Source organism: Melanerpes formicivorus, unplaced genomic scaffold (assembly GCF_026170545.1).
Source record: "Melanerpes formicivorus ecotype bairdi unplaced genomic scaffold, bMelFor1.0.p_v2 SCAF_19, whole genome shotgun sequence".
In the NCBI taxonomy this organism is placed as follows: Eukaryota; Metazoa; Chordata; class Aves; order Piciformes; family Picidae; genus Melanerpes; species Melanerpes formicivorus.
Genome location: NW_027142371.1, coordinates 8,485,097 through 8,502,345, shown reverse-complemented (window position 1 = coordinate 8,502,345; position 17,249 = coordinate 8,485,097). Strand labels below are relative to the sequence as shown.

The 17,249-nt window shown below is 40.9% G+C and overlaps 1 protein-coding gene across 1 annotated transcript; it reads right to left on the bottom strand.

Moving 5' to 3' along the window:
• Positions 1-8,986: 8,986 nt before the first annotated feature.
• RAE1 (ribonucleic acid export 1) lies at positions 8,987-17,210 on the bottom strand. Its single transcript, XM_068149997.1, has 12 exons — positions 17,126-17,210; positions 16,587-16,683; positions 16,340-16,444; positions 15,607-15,699; positions 15,136-15,222; positions 13,997-14,083; positions 13,646-13,717; positions 13,095-13,202; positions 12,679-12,785; positions 12,516-12,591; positions 11,842-12,036; positions 8,987-10,314 (listed from the first exon to the last, which is right to left on the bottom strand). Exons 2-12 carry the CDS (start codon positions 16,674-16,676, stop codon positions 10,228-10,230), a joined length of 1,107 nt encoding a protein of 368 aa, XP_068006098.1. The 5' UTR covers positions 16,677-16,683; positions 17,126-17,210; the 3' UTR covers positions 8,987-10,227.
• Between the last annotated feature and the right edge of the window lie 39 nt (positions 17,211-17,249).

The window sequence follows — 17,249 nt, the reverse complement described above, 5'->3', positions numbered from 1 at the left end:
TTGACATCCCTGTGAAATGTGAAAGTTATGTGTCTGTGCCATGACAAAGGACAAACTGAGTCGTTGTAATGGCTAACAAAAGTCCCTGAAAATAGAAGAGACCGGTGAGAGATCCTCCAGTTGGAGGATCTTGCCACAAGAAGGCAGAGCTGCAATGCAGGCCTTGGATGTACATCTAGATTAAAATACAGACATAAGAGGTAAATGAAACTGAGGCTGTGCTGTCACATTAAACATATGCCTGCAACTACCAGCAAGAAGAACTGTGTGTTCAGGAATGTTGGTCTTTGTTCTCCATTAATGGTATGGGCTCAGAGTCTGCTATTTCTTTCCCAGTGTTAGGAAAGCATTAGGGAATAAAAGTCCACTGGATGGTAAATCAGTTTCAGTAGCAACTGATGAGTACTGACACTGTCAGAGTTTCTTTTGCTCCTGTTTACCAGGAGAGGAATTGTGGCAGAAAGACTCTCTGCAGCTCACACCATCACAGCTTCCTATGAGTTTCTCAGGGACTAGGCTCAGCTGCAACACAGTAGCTTGGCACTTTTAATCAACACTTTTGCTCTTGTCCAAATCATACATGTCACAGGGGAAGAATGAGCCACCTGTTTGGGAGCAGGAAGGACTGGGTCAGCAAGGAAAGGGGCTTTAGTGGAGTAGTGGTGAACATGTGCTGCAGCACACCTTAAGCATTCAAACCTACATTTATTTGCTCTGGTAACAGCAAACTGATGTTGATTATTCTGCTCTTGGGGAATTTCTCCTCCATGATCTATCATGTGCTGTTTATCACAGGGAGCTTCCTGGGAGCTGTATGAGTGAGTGTCCCAATCAACCAGACTATATCCAGTCTTGGCAAAGCATGCTGGGGAGCTGGAATGGCAGCACACCAAGGATGCAGCAGAATCTGGTTGGGCCTGCCAACTGGGGATTGTCACAGTCTGACAGCAGGGAGCTGAGGTGGCTTTCTGGGCAATGAAAATACTGCCCTTGATTAGGATGGTGACTTGTTTTCTGGCATTGTTGGCATCTATACCAAATAGTTTTGCCATTATCCATATTGTAATGTCTTGGCCTAGAGCAATGGTAACCCTTGCCTTTCCTGTCGTCTTAGAAATGATTCCCCTTTGCCCCATGAGTGAACAAACCACTGACAAGTGCTGTGATGCCCATACTGCAACTGAATTAAGCAATAAATTCATTAAACCCTTTACTAGCTGATGTCACTTTCTTCTTTACTTTGCAGAAGAAAGAAGGAAAGGGATGATAAAGGTTAGAAACAGAAAAGGAACAGGACAAAGCAAACAACCCATGTCACTTTCTGGATCAGAAGTTTCTATCTAGATTTTCTTCCACAGCTCCTTCATTGATAGTAAGTAATGATGGATAGAAGCTGTAAGACAAAGGGAGATCCAGCAAACATATTCCTGCTACTTACAGCATTAGATGATGTCAGAAGAACATTAAATATGTAGGCCAAAATCTGCCCATTTCCTCATGTTTACCTTTGGTGATGCATTGGAGGAAGAGCCTCTTCAGGAACAGGCTTAAGTACCCCCAAATCTGATGGGAAGAGCAGGCCAGACCATGGGGAAAAGGGAGAGAAAGATAAAGAGACAAAACCACTAGTCATCATCTGCTAAACACCACCTCCAATAAAGAGAGTCTTCCTTCTCAATATTTCTGCACAGAATTTCTGGCTTTGTTTAATGGAAATACTGTCCCGTTTCTCTCAGGCTGAGACTTAATTATCAAACAAAAGGTTTTCCTCTCTGAAAAAAGTTTGGTTGTTTTTTTTTTGTTTTGCCTGACAATCTTTGCCAGAGCTGCCAGGGCCACATCCCACAATCTTTTAGTGGGATTGCATGTGACACTGGTAACACAAACTGAGCAGGAACTGTCCACCTTCTCCAACCAGGGAACAGTCAGGATACAGAGGAACATTAAATGAAATGCCTCAGCTCTGGGACAGGCATAACAGACATTCCTAACAGTTGCTAAAGAAAAGTGACTTCAGAGCTGGAACACATCGACAGCACTGGATCAGACCTCAGGTGGGTCCTCTCTATCCACCTTCCCACAGGCAAGCATACCCAGGTCTCATCCATCTGGATCACTTCCTTAATCTGGTGGTGTCCTTTTCTCCAGGTTGCTGTATTTTAGAACTTACTAATACAGACTCTTCTGCCTTGTCACATCCAATTAGATAAATAATCCATCTACTCTGATATCACTCTTCTAACTGCTGATACTTTTAGAAGGTATTTTAAATGCCCACAATGAAGCAGGCCAAGTGCAGAATACTACACACACAAAACAGATGATCAGCATGGTATGTAATTAACTTTCTATAAAGGTTTTGTTAGAAACTCCTAGAGCCTTCTAGTTACTATTCAAACACAAGGCAGCAAAGATGTGTTGCAGTGGCTCTGAGCAGGATATGAACACAACTGAACTGTCAAGACATCAGCACTGGATACCAAAGCTATAACCATGGAGCCTGGAAAGATATTAAAAAGAAAAACACAGATACCTGGACTGAAATCTGGACAGAATAAGTCCTGCTTCTACATGATCTCAAAAGGCCTAAAATGTGCCTTTTACAAAAACCTCATTTATTGCAGTGCCACAGAAAGGCAGCAGTCACAGACTGCAAGGATAAAAACTCATTCTGGTGATGCCATCCAGTTCTTTGCAGTACAACACCCACATCCAGTCGGCTGGAGCATCGCAGTCATTGCTGGTAAGGAGCAGCCGTCAATAGCTCAGCAGGCAATTGCCAGCAACACGATGTCCCCAGCATTGCAGCAGGACAATGACATCATCTGAACATGACAACTGAAACAAAGGCAGGCCATTCCCTGCTAAATCACTCGGACCAGTTACTACATCATGCTTCTAGTTAGTGGATAAGCACATAGAGAAGAGCATAAGACAGTAGAGAGGGTGTGTATTACATGCATTTTCAGAAAGACAAAAGGGTTGATGCATCAGCTGATCTGTGCTCATGAAGTAAAGTCTAGGTCACAAATGAAGTGTATGGATTAGTACTAAATTAGGAAATCCATTCTGCTTCTTGGAGTATGGCTTTCCTTTTGGCAGCCCAAGGATGCCAAGGCCAGTCCTACCTCAAAGGATATTTTTCATCGGCCTACAGGGAGAAGAAAACAACACTTCTATTTCCTTACTAGAAGGGCAGCTTTGACAGCACTGTCCATGAAGTTAATGAGGCCCCAGTACAAGCAAGATAGTAGCAAGTAGGTTCTCAGATGGTGCCTTGATAGGAAAGTTGCTATTAGGGAACCTTTCCCTGAGTGAGGTCACATTCAGAATAGTTTTGAGAGTTCAATCATCTGCTCTTTCATTTTCCCACTGCTGCTGGCAGGACCACCAAAGAAAGGTGCTCAGATGATGAACTAGATGACCTAAGCCATTATGAAATCCATAGGTCAGCATTACAGAATGACTCAAACTGCTTCACACAGCCTATAGTTGAACAAAAGCTTGATAGGAGAAGGGCTCAGTGAAAAAGGTTTTGCTAAGCTGTTCTCTTTTGACAGATATTTCCCATCTTTCTGTATTTGTGTGAAAAGCCATTTAGGTCCAGTGAATGCCTTTCTGAAATGCTACATATTGATGTTTGCAGTCATTCAACAGATGAAAAAGTTGTTCTTTACAAATACATAGGTACTGTTCCATAAATTAAACATTAATGCATAAGAACCAATTACAGTCTGCAACCCTGCTGCTTCAGACTGTGAACAAACATTATGTAGAAAAAGGAGACCTCCAAGGAAAAGAGTCAGATATCTGCAGAAAGCAATTACCTGCCAGTAAGTGATATCTGTCCTTTTGAGTCCACATAAATCCCACTCTGTGTTACAGCAGGAGCAGGGCAGACAGCTGTCCTACCAAAGGAAAAAAAAGATAGAACTTATTTTAACTCTGGTTTTAGTCCTTTGAGACTAGTTTGAGCCTCTGCATTATCTCTGCACTTTACTGAGTACAATAACCATGGTCTATTCTAAACAAAATGTATCTCTCTGTTGTAGATTAGTAGTTGTGTCCTAGACTAGCAGAGGAAAGGGACTGAACCATTTGAGAGCAGCTGAGAAAAGGACATTCAAATTCACACCTTTCTGGGAGATGATGCATTTGTGATTAAGTACTTTGGGAGGGTTTGAAGCAAATCTGTTATGTGAGTTTTGATTCATAGCTTTCCAAGGAACTGAACTTTCTCATTGTCCTGGTCTGGTCCAGCAAACCAAAGAACGCAGCACTAATGATCTGCACTTAAGAAACATTAATGGCAGAAAGCATTCAGTATCAAACTACAAAGCATTTGCTAATACACCATAAAGTAAGGAGAGACTTAACTGATCCAGGTCCCCTAAACAAACTCATCACTGGATCTCAGTATATCCATACTTCACATTTATAAAGCAGTTATTGCCTGCAAAATGTACACTGGACAGTAAAGGGTAAACTTTCCCTATTCACAGTTAAGAGCACTACCTTAATCTTTTATCTAGGCCTGCTTTTCAGGGGCACTTGATACAGGAGCTATACGAAACACTTCCTTGAATACATAAAGCCAGAGATTGAGTTACACATGATTGAAGATCTGTGCTGCTAGTAAGACAAAAGCTCCTATATTACCTGGCACATGCCTGCTAAATTATTGAAGTGTCTCTTCAAACTGAATATATTCACTGGATAATTAGTCAACAGAAGAAAACAGTCTCTTTTTACAAAGCTAATGCTGACAGGTAATGTGTCTTTCATGCACTGTAACAAAAAGTATTTGCAGAACCCATGCAACACCAACATTTGGAATTGCTCTGCCAGTGTGCCAGTGTACCTGAGGCACATGGCCCCCTTTGTGATGCTGCATCAGTCTCGTATTACCTTAGAAGGAATGTACACTGTTTAGGACTTGCTCCTATCTAATGTAGCAACATCCCCATTTCAGGAGGAGGTAAAGGCTGCAAACAAATGGAAGCTTCCTTCATGTTTGAAGAAGGGGTCTGATCAAACTGGAGCCTGCCTCCAGCCCTACACTGCGCTCACCTCTGCTGCTGTGTCCAGTGGGGCCTACCCAGGGCAGTGCAGGCAGATCACTGCCACTTTCAATTCATAACGCTTGTAGCTGTGACATCCCAGTGTGCCACTCCAGTAGCTCTACTCTCATGAGCTTGTTTCATCCTGCAGATGCTTGGGAACACAGGCTACTCCATGTGTACACAGAACACACCACACAATGGAAGTACAAGCATCTGTCTGCTGAAACCATCGCCGCCTGCCAGCTGATGTTTCATTTATTCTGACCTGGCAAGGGGAGGACAGTAGCAGTTTCCACATTTAAAATGGCTGTCCCATCGCTGAGAGCAGTAGGATGCTCTCTGTACTATCTGTATGTAAACCTCAGCTTACTGGGAAACAAGAATAAATGGCTTTTGGCTGTTTGAACATGAGCTGTAGGATGAAATATAGCCCTGCCAACTCCAGCTCACAGTCTGGGGTGTGCAAATACAACATTCCATCAGTGCAGCTATTACTGGGTTGTTCTTTTCTTTTAAACAATGCCTGGCACCTGACACGAAGGGGACAGGCAGATTCTTTTAGGGATCCTTGGCAGGATGATGACAACACTAAAGTTGTAGTTTCTTAGCAGAATATTATTACTAGTATAGCACAGAATTTACAAGTAAAATGGCACAGGATTTCTACAGGTAGAATCAATATAGTACAGTTTATAAGTAGCATGATACAGAATTTTTAAATAAAACTTATAATTCCTTATCACCAGGACCCTTTGTAGATTGGATCACAGCACATGATTTCCTGTATCAATATAACAATCACAATCTAGACTCCAGAATCATATAAGAGAATACAAGCCACTCACTCAGTCCTTGGATGAAGCAGATGGTGATGGAGGCATCCCTGGCCATGGCAGGTCACAGCTCTCACTGTTCAGCATCAGTTTGGGTCCAAGTCTTGCATCTGCTTGATTTTTATGGGGAGTGCTCTGTGTGCTGATAGTGCTTCCCTGTTCTGTGACAGGGTCACCACCACCACCAGGCTGGCCAGGTGCCTGGGACCATCAAGGACAGCAAGGCAGGCAGTAACCAGTCTGCTGCCCAGGAATTTTGAGGCCAGGAGGGAACTTAATCAGAACCCTAGTAGCCAACTCACATACTAACTCACATAGTTTCATCCTCACCTAAGTCTAAACTCTTAAAATGTCTGATCCCCAAACATGCTACCAATGTCTTTAATACTATCTAGGTCCCCAAACCTCAGGTAGCCATACAGACGTCTCTCTGAGCAGCCAGAAGAGCACCTGATTTGTTCTAACAATGTCTTGGTTTGTATTTCTGGATAGATATCATGCACACTGCTGTAAAACTCGAAAAGTATTTCCATCGTATACAGACCATCATCCACTCTCAGTATTTTGGTATAGGTTGATTTTACAGGTTATTTGCTCCACAGAACTCGAGCTGAGCCAAGCGAGCAGCAGCCCCTGCCACAGGGAAAGCTTTCCTAAAGCCGCCACCGAGACTGCCATCTGCTGGCATAATGGAAATTTACAGCAACTACTTTACAATGCACGTTTAGAGCATTTTGTGCACACTGCAACTGCTACTGTAGAAAATGTGATCAGGGAACTGTTTGTATTCCGAATTTGTTCCATTCATTATCTTAGGATGCAGCACCAGATGATGACTCTCACCTGGCTGGTAAGCTGAAGAACCATGAGAAATGTTATACATAGTGGATATCCATCCCAAACTTTTGGGAGAAGGTAAATTAATCTTACCCCAGACTGCAAATGACACCTAGCTAGTGAATCCGGAGATGTAAAACCCTAACAGCATAAACCTTAACATTTCATTTTGCTCGGGTTTATTTCTACAAACAGCTACAGCAGAAAAGCAAGTAAAAAAGTAGCTTCTATCATTCCAAATGCCAGGTAACAGAAAACTTCTGAGACCAGTTTGACACATTCCTTATCACGGACAGATGCCCAAACATGTCATCTACAAACAGTACTTCATCACAAATTAAACCAAGCCTCAGCAATAGCTTTACTGAAATTTTCCACATAGACTTAACCCAACCCTCCCCCCAGATCCATACCCTCTGGAGAGTAACTCAAACCAACCTGTTTTCCTAGTCTAGGAGCTAGACTGGAGCACTCACTAACTCAACTATTGCATTTCATCTGACAGATGGTAAGTCTACCTGCTTGGTGTTGTGCAAACATGGTGCTTTCATTTATGAAAGGCTTTAGCAGACAAACCTTTTGTCAATTTCTTCATTCTCTGAAATATCCTTCGTTAAACCAACCTGCAAGGCCCCTGAGGTGAGACTAGGAGGAAGGTTAAGACAGGAAAATGTTTATAAAATGTCCTCATGTTGGGAGGATTAACTGAATTGCTCTTTATGACAAAGATTGTCCTTCTGCAATAAAACATAAATACTGACAGCAAACTTTCAAAAAAATCAATGAGTTGTTTCACTAATCTGGCATTCCTCTGGTTAACTCTGTGTACACATTTAGTACCTTACATTCTACTTTGTTCACATTTTTTGGTCAGGTAACTGCCATGGAACAGCAAGTTAACACTTCTCCAGAACATGCTCTGACACTTAATTTGTGTGTGTGAATAAGCTCTTACTACATGTTTGATGCTTGAAGGGATACAGCTGTGTGTACTTTACAAGAGAACCTCACAGCAATTCCAGGGAGGAGTAAATTGCCAATGCATTCTCTTAACTTGGGTAATGGAAAACAAAATCTGTTCAAAGTTTGACTCTGTCCTCCCAGCTGAATCTATCTAATGTGCACGGAAACGTAATGGAAAACACACCCTTCAAAGAGTAGTCTGAACAACTGCGATGACTAAGTAATTCTGAAACTTATCTGACAGGTAAAAAGAAATTTATTCCAAGAGGAGAATAAGGACTCAATATTGCTACAGCACTGATTTACCAAACAGGAGACTTTCCAGTGCTGCCTTCATCATGAAAATGTGTTTTGGCCAAACTTAGTATCCACCCACGTTGGTGCAACTCCACTGCATCCGGTAGAAACATACCTGCCGAACTGGAGCAAACCTGTTTTATCATCACTCACTATTTAGACAAAGAAACACCTTTTTTTTTAACAAGATGCAGATGATACATTCCATTCTTCCCAGTCTACAGCAGTGGGAGTTCTGCACACAAGAGATTTTTTGACCATTGATGATCACACACTTCAGCCTGTGGTTGCTTAGTGGCATTTATCTCACTGGAAAATATATGCTAATAATCAAAGATTCTAGCATAACAACCACCACCTTTAGAAATAAAATTCAACAAAAGCAAAAAGTATTTTTGAGGCAATTACCAGCTAATGATGTAGTTATTGGGAACTCTTTCCCATCTTAAAGAAAAAAAAAGTGAGACCTAAAACCATGTGAAGCACAAAAGCAGCAGGCAAGAAACTGATTTGAGAAATAAAACCCAGAAAAGAACATCCCTAAGCAACAGCAAAGTGGATTTTATGAACTAATCAGCCATACCAAGCAAGAAATACACTCCAAAAAAACCCCTCGTCAACTGTGTGAAGAGTCTGAAGTTAAAGGACCAGCAAGCTATGGGGTTTTGAGATGGTATGATTCATTTGTAACAAAGACAAATTGCCTGGTGTTTGGCTGCTGAGATGATTCACCCTCATAAAACCCAAGGCCTTCACACTAGTCCTCTTAATTCTCTGGTGCAAAACCACAGGAATCATTTGCAAGGAAAGAGCAACTGGAAAAGGCATTAGATTTCCAGCTTCAGCAGCTGCAGGGAAAGTACTTCCAGAAAATACGTCTGAATTACGGTGAAAGGACAAGAAGCTGCTTTGAGAGGTGAAGCATACCACCTTGCTCATGCTGTTATAAAAGAACTTTCAAATATATACATATATATATATTAAAAAACCCACAACATTTAATAAAAATTTTATTTGAAATGTAGCATGAATCCATAAGTGTTACACCATACAGTTTTACAGAGGATTTGTACAAGATGACAGGTATTTCTATAGATATGACTCCCCATTTTCCTTTAGTCATTACCAAACAAACAACAGTTAATTCACTCCTAAAAAGAGAACTTTGGCATGTATACAACTGGCTAGTTAAAAGTAAACAGTGGTAGATTCAAGTCAGAAAGAGATCCACTTGTTTTGTTTCACAGCATTTTTGCTCAGGATGAAACTCACGAGTACTATTGTCTAGTTATTACAAAAATGAGTACTTTCTTTTTTCCAGTCCACAAACCCCTGTTAAGGGACAAAAACATATTCAGAGAGATGTAAAAGAACTCACTTTTAACTGTAAAAGGTGTCAGTTTTAAAACAGTTTAGGCCATGAGGATTTTACACTCATAGTTTTGGTCATTAGGAAAACAAACCTCTTAGTGGTTTGCTCCTGTTACTGAACTATATTCCACTTGGCACAACTGATAATTTCTCCTTTGAGCTACAATCAGCATGAGTCCTGTTGGCTGCAAAGTCATGTCTGTTGAGAGAAAATAAGAAGAAACAAAAGAAAAACCTGCATCTGTTGTGAGTTTCTGTCCCTGCTGCTGGCCACTTTACATACCTACCAAATTCAGCCAAACCATGAGGGAAACACAATTTGCAAGGCAATTCTCCTTGGCATACAGCAGACAATATTTCCATTTTAAAACTCAGAAAGCAATGAAAGAACCCCTGAATAAGAAGTAGTAACAAGCTTCCTTTGAGAAGAATGACTTTCAATTCTTCAAGTACTTACAAAAAATACAGTATTTATACAACTTCTCCAGAACGACTATAATTAACATTTTAAGATAGTGCTAATAAAATAAATCCATAGATACAAATGGTTGCACTTCTAAGCAGGAATGTCTAGCTCAGATTTAAATTTTGCTGCAATTTCATTATTGCTGTGGAACAGACAATGGTTAAGTCATATGAACACAAGCCCCTCTTTCTTATACACATCAGGATATCTAATTTGGAAAGATGTTCCCCGGCACGTCAAAACGCTTTTAATGGGATTTTTACAGATCCTGCTAAATGTTAGCGATCCAAAGTTGACTGAACCATGGTGCAATAGGGCACAAATGGCAGGAGAGCAGTGGAGTAGAGGCAGGAATGGCAGAAAAACAGTAGAGTAACACAAGTCAGACTCATACTCGCTACTTCTTATTCCTAGGCTTTAACTCTTCTGCTGCGTTTCGCAGGAAAATGTAGTTTTTCTTCTGTGGATTATAAAATTCATGACCCTAGAAAACAAAAAAGCTCATCTGTATTTAGTCTCTTCAAAGAAATACCAGCATTACCTTAAGATATAAGAATATGAGTGTACTATTAGTTTGGTTTAGTAAGATTTAATCTTAAAGTCTTCAAGACCAGATATTGCACAACACTAGTGGATCACAACCAGCTTTACTGTAACAAGTAACTACAACTCTGAATAGAAAGCAAAATCCAAGGGACATTTATCCATTTTTAAGGTATTAAAAAAACCCTTTTAATAAAAACTAACCACATCTTTCTAAACTCTACAAATGCAGAGAAAGAGCTCAGTATGATTTTTGTTTTTATCCTTTCAGGCAGGGAAGAAACTAAAAGTGTAACGGTCACCTATACTCATTTTGTACTTTTTAAATGAAGTAAGGTCACATTTCTTTCAAAGTGAAGCCCAAGTTCCACAGGCAACTGCAGAGGTATCTCTGCTCCCCAACTGCAGATGCAAATACACTATTCTGCATATTGACATTATTTGCATACACATTACTGACTCAATATGCAAGTATTCAAATCAGGGACAGTAAACACTAATCAAGCTATTAGAAGTCCTATGCACATCTTGAAAATTACCAACTCCACTTGGCAGACATGGTTCTAGAGAGGAAATTTAGTACCCACTGGTATTTCTAAATATTGGTTTACAGACGCGAAGGATACCTTGGTACATATCCACCACTGCATCCACCCAAGCCTTTAGAACAGAAGAATTCATCTGCCCCACTGCCTAATGAAGTTATCTTGCTTTGAGTAGCATATACAAGGCTAGATACAGTGCAGTCATTTAAAATTCTGCTCTTTGTGGCATGCAGACAAGCTCACGTGATTTCTGCATACATTTCAGTCAAAACAACAAGGAGTATAATCCTCCAATTTAAAAGCCCTAGTTATAACAGGAAAGCAAGATTTTCAGTGGAAGTTGCCATTCCATTAAAGTCAGCTACGTTTCAACCCTGCTAACCCCCTGTTGTGTTTCTCTTGCATCTATAATATGATTTATTATTGAGTCAAGCTGGGAAGATGAATACGCAAGTACATGGTACCAGGAAGCTGCACTGAATGACACTGACAATTTAATACCTGGTATTCAAATGCTGTTTCAAGTGTTTACAATCAGTCACAACTTTTTTTAAGTTAAAGAGAACCTCCAGAAGCAGCAGAGATGTCCTTTTCATAGACATTTGTGGGAACCTGTTAGAGCGCCACACTGCTGCACAACACTCCCCACAGCACAATCTGTGTGAGCAACCATAACGACTCGGGTCATGTCACTGACCCTTGCAAAGCAGCAGTGCTTAGCAATCTTACCCAACTGAAACCAAAACCCAAACTCCATAACTTCAGCATTAAATTTCATCAGGTGTCTACAATGAGCATTTTAAATTCTCTTGCATGCCTGTGAAATTAGACTCAGCTACAATTTATAAAGCAACGGCCTCATGTGAGAGGGACAGGCCTTGCTGTCAACTGTAGGTATGAATACGAGTCTAGTCCTTTCTTACCTTTGACCAATCGTAACTGGAAGCATATGCAAATATATTGCCATTGTGGTTGAAACAACAAGCAGATATTGGCTGGTCAAGTTGTTCTGAGGTTTTTAGCTTTGTTCGTGCATCTTTGTCCCAGAAGCTGAATCTACCATCAGAGCCTACTGTAGCAAGAGTACCGTGGACAGGGTGAAATGCTATCCCATTTACCTGCAGAACCACAAATACACCATGTAAAACACCACACATGACAACACTCCCCAAGTGCTGAGACACCAAAGACACAGGAGAGATTTTTTTTTCAAGTAAATATAGGTCTTATAAAGAGATTTTCAGGTATGTTCTCTGGAAAACCAAAACTACCTCAACCAAAACTACTACTGAATCAATTAGGAGAGCATCATCATTTTTGTAGTAGTTGAAAATTCAGTGTCTAATCCCATTACTCAAATATGGATAAGTATTGCTTCAGTATCTGCAAAACTAACAGGTGTCTCCACCAAGATGCTTTAATGAATGGTTCATCTGGAGTTTGTTTTCTTTATGTATGACTATAACTGGTCTTTAAACATACATCTAAGATAACTTTAGAAAGGACAAAAGGTCCATGAGAAAAAACAATTCACAGCTAATTTCACATTTGAAATGTGCATTCCCTTGCATAAACTGATCTAGTGCTGAATACTTACAGCATAGATATCCTGAGGTGCTGATGTGTTTGTTCCATTAGAGCGATGACATTTGAAAGTGAAATTATCTTTTGCACTAAGGGAAACAACAAAAAAAGTCTTTTTACTTTCCTTATTGTAAGCTGAGCAACAAAGAAAGGACGTTTCATTAGATGGCACTTACGGATTTGGGGGGTTGATATAATGAATAGCTACTCTTCCTTCAATACTTCCAAGGGCAAATCCAGTAGGTTTGTTCACTTTGTCTTTAAAAATAGCAACGCAGCGATGCTAAATTTGAGAGAGAGAGAGGATTTTAGACAGAAGCCTGTGGACCAGATTTCCTGAATGCTGTCAATCTTCCATGGGGACACAAAACATCACATCCATCAATGCAAAGTACATCAAAACCACAAAGTCAAGAGGTAGGTCAAATTCTGTTGAGAATTTGTGCCACACTAAAGCCTTACGAAGATCACCAACAGATCAATGGCAAACCAGGATGTGCCACACCAAGTACTTCAGTTTTGGAACACTGTTCATCAACACTAAATTTCAGCAATCTGCATAAATATGCCTGTAATACACATAAACATTTACCTGGTGTTTAAGAGGAGATTCTATTCTTCTAAATTCAGAAGGCTGATTCTCTAACTGATAAACTATCAGACCTCTTTCAGCGGTGGCCACTGCAGCCATAGGATGAACCTGTATAAGGTTGGAAGACAAAGACACTTGTGTTAACAGTAGGGCATTCTATCTATTATTTCATAGAGACCCCTGAAGAAATTGAAGAAGTTATTTTCTGGACAGAAGAGGGAAGGAAAGGGAAAGAAAAGAAAGAACAAAGTTCACTTGTAGCTATATCTTCAAACAAAGCAAATCAGCTCTTCCCTGCCATTGAGAAATGAAACATAGCAGAAATCTTCTAATTATTTGGTGACCCATCCAAAGCAAGCTCTTTCAGAAATGAGGATAGGTCAGTTCCTGTGCTCATTTGGTTTTGTGATGTTCCAAGATTACTAATTGTGTTTTGTACTATGCAAATACCTTTTTTACAGAGCCCAGTTAAGATCATCTATGTCTTACTGCTAGCATCACACAGAGATTGAATACTACTCCATACTACTTGACTGTGTATCATGACTTACCACATCGGCACAGTAACACCTTTCAGGGAGCTGCAATGTCATCATGGGTGTTGGTGAACGAGTATCCCAGAACTGATGGAAACAGGAAAATGAAGAAAGGTTTGCTTGGAGTTGAGGATAAACCACTGAAATTTCTTTAGTAAAGAGAACACCATTGGTACCCAGATGTTTTGCTCTTGTCTCTACTCAGAATACTGCAACTTTCTGAGGTGGGACTTTGTTAATCTGCCTTTTATATCAGTCTTTAATAAAATATTTTCATTTCACATCAGTATTTTCATTTCACATCAGTATTTTCATATACAGATTACTAGCACACTTTGTGTCCGTTTGTTCAGGTAAAAATCATACCTTCAAAGTTTTATCCCAGCTTCCTGTCATCACGCAGCTATAATTCGGTGCTTTAATCCAATGAATAGTCTTCACAGGAGCATCATGCTGAGGAAAAAAAGGATAAACACATACATTTAATATGAACACAATCTGCATTTCTTGCTTATGCTTTTTTTTTTTAAATACATATTTACAGTTTTTACCTATTCAAGAAAAGCAATTCATTATTTTCATCACAGCAGTTAAGAGAGAGGAGGTGGTCACAGAAGAAACAGAAATTATGCACAGCAAACTTTCTTTTTATAAATAAAGTATATTAATCACCTTGCTAAATACCAATATTCAATACAGCACATTATTTACTACAAACTAATACATAAAACAGGTTCTTCTGACAAAAGCTACAGAAGGAAAGCCCTTTGTTTATTACACTACCCAAATTTAAATGAAAAATCAAAGCCAACAATCTGAATGCTACACCCTAAATGAAATACAAGACGTAATCATTATAAGCAACGACTCTTCTTAAATTATCTAACTAGTAACTCATTGTAAGTACACATTCTATGAGCAGACACTTCTCCATTCTCCCTGTTACTGCTGCAGCAGAAGGCTGGTAGTTGTGAAAATGAATTCAATTATTCCTTAATTAACTTTTTCCCCTGTAATAGAATAGACCAGGTTGGAAGAAACCTTCAACATCATCGCGTCCAACCCTTCAACCAATCCAACCCACCTAAACAACTAACCCATGGCACCAAGCACCCCATCAAGTCTCCTCCTGAAAACCTCCAATGACTGCGACTCCACCACCTCCCCAGGCAGCCCATTCCAATGGGCAATCACTCTCTCTGTATAGAACCTCTTCCTAACATCCAACCTAAACCTCCCCTGGCGCAGCCTGAGTGTGACTTAGTGCAATCACAGCAGCAATGGAAGAGCTCTCTCAATTAACAGAGAGGCAACAGCTGCACAAGCTATTCAAATCACTTTGCAGGTCTCCCTGTTCATGTGCATTTCACTATCTCAAAAATACAAAAAAAGCACCTCTATTTCACATCTAGTTCAAAAGTACTAAACGTTAGCTTCATTTGTTAATAAAGGTAGAAATTGAAAAGGAAAAACCCCACCTAATAGCTTGGGGCTTGCTTACTTACTTGTGCAATCTGAATAGCTTGATTACTGTTGAGATCCCACATTTTGGCAGTTTTATCACAGGAAGCAGTAAATACTTTACTCCCATCCTAAAATAACAAGGCCAAGAGATTAAAAAGCTCTACCATGCAGTACTTTTCAGAAAGCTGTCAAGTCTTACTCTCTTCCAGTAACAGCATAACAGTAACATAACATATATAGGGATTGCAAGAAAAAAAACACAAAAATGTGAGTTTCCTTGTAACTCTGTCATAAGAGACAACTGTTCAAGTTAGTATATAGTTTTAAATACACTTTTGCACATAAATTCATTGTTATCCTTCTCATACCTATGATAGTCTACTCTGACATGGTTAGCACCTATTTACAGTAGCAGAAGTCTATACAATAATCACAGATTGCACCTGCATATGCTATATGGAAAACACATGCCAATACATTTACAGTTTATTTGTTTTTACTAGTGAACATACATCACTCCAGCAGGCATCTAGTACAGGCCCTGTGTGCATCTGCTGAGCCTTTGGAATTGTCTGTCCATTATCCTGAACTTCCCAGCAGCGAACCTGTACAGGAGAAGAGTATACAGATGGAACATATTAATACCTCCCAGTGCTCTCCTGGAGAACCCTTCACTGTCAGCTAAGAAGCTGCATAGTGCAGGCTACTGTCCAACAGGACAGTTTAAAAATGCATTCAGGTTTGTCTTCCCTCCTTGTTTGTACAAAATGGGATCTCAGCCTTCAAATTAAACAAATTTCAGTAAGGTCATAAGGAACTTAAGCTTTTAGAGAGCACACTGTGAACCTGGATGATTTACCACATGTTCATGGCTCTTTTACTGGACAAAGCATAACTGTGCTAGCCTAATTGTATAAGAAAATGAAGGCAACCCAAACAAGTTAAAGAAGGAAAGTCAAAGTAATAAAATTCTAACAGTAAAAATCTAACAGGGAAAACACTGACTACATATCCCAAGCTGAAGCTTAAAACACACAGGCAAAGGAACAACTTATTTGAAGATTACAACTGAGTTTCTCAGCTGAAGCAGCTCAGCTATGTCAAACTTGGCACCAGACAAAAGTTTTGCAGTTCTGCCAGAATGATTTTCAGGTGCCCTGGCACAAATTTTCAGGATCACATTCTGCAGTTCAGGCACCCATGCTCCCATTGTGTTCAGCTGTAGATCTGACTGTGAGTACTTACATCATTTGCCCACGATCCTGCAATGAGAAAATTACCCGGCAATGTTGGCGGGCTAAATGCTAAACAAGATATGCTGTCATCAGGTGGAGATGTTACTTCAATATCCTTAAAGGACAGAAGAGAAAACAAAATTAGCCACATTTGCAAGCTGCACACTGAGATCCTCTTACTTGTACAGAGCAAGATATGGCTCTAAGACATTAATCCACAGCAGAACAATAGCTGCCACTGGGGCTAAGGCACGTACCTTCATCGGATTGTGATTATCAGTCGTGGTACTGCCAAACATACTGGTACCTCCAGTAGCAAACCCTGGTGTTGATCCAAACAGACTCATCCTTGCCCTGCAAACGAGAAAAAGGTTTCCTGAGCCCTGCAAGGCCCTCAAGCATCCCTGGGGGTGTCTCACCACACCAGCACACCCCTCGCCCCACCTAGGAGGGCCAACCTACTACTACTATCAGGGATCTCTCTCTCTGGTCGTCACCTATCCGAGCTTACCCCCCTGCCATCTCCCTCACCGGCCTTAGGGAGCCACAGCACAGACTCCCTAGAGGAGCTTCTCCTCCGGCCCAAGCCCCAGCCCCGTATCTCTGCCTGTAGCCACGACGCCCGGCAGACGAGGACGCGCCGTTTGGCGGGGGTCCTGCTTCTCTGCCAGCAGAACTAAGGGGTGCGGCCGTTTTGGGAGGACGGAAGGGGGCCAAGTAGAGCAGGGCCGAGGACACAAGGAAGGAAGGGGCATCCAAGAGCACGGGGAGGGCCCCAACGCCGAACCCCACTCACCCGTATGACGAGCCTGCCCCAACTCTCTGCCTTCAGCGACACGGCCCAGCGGTTAACGCGGCTCCGGCGCGAACAGGCCGCGTCTCTCTGCGCAGGCGCCGTGGCCAGAGGGGCGGTGGTGGCG

What these genes read in the sequence shown, in the direction of transcription:
- RAE1 (XM_068149997.1), bottom strand. Translation starts at nt 16,676, where the DNA reads ATGAGTCTGTTTGGATCAACACCAGGGTTTGCTACTGGAGGTACCAGT. An exon ending in CAGGATCGTGGGCAAATGAT is followed by an intron (nt 15,700 to 16,339) that starts GTAAGTACTCAC and finishes TCTCCTGTACAG; the next exon opens with GTTCGCTGCTGGGAAGTTCA. An exon ending in AAGCTATTCAGATTGCACAA is followed by an intron (nt 14,084 to 15,135) that starts GTAAGTAAGCAA and finishes TTTTTTCCTCAG; the next exon opens with CATGATGCTCCTGTGAAGAC.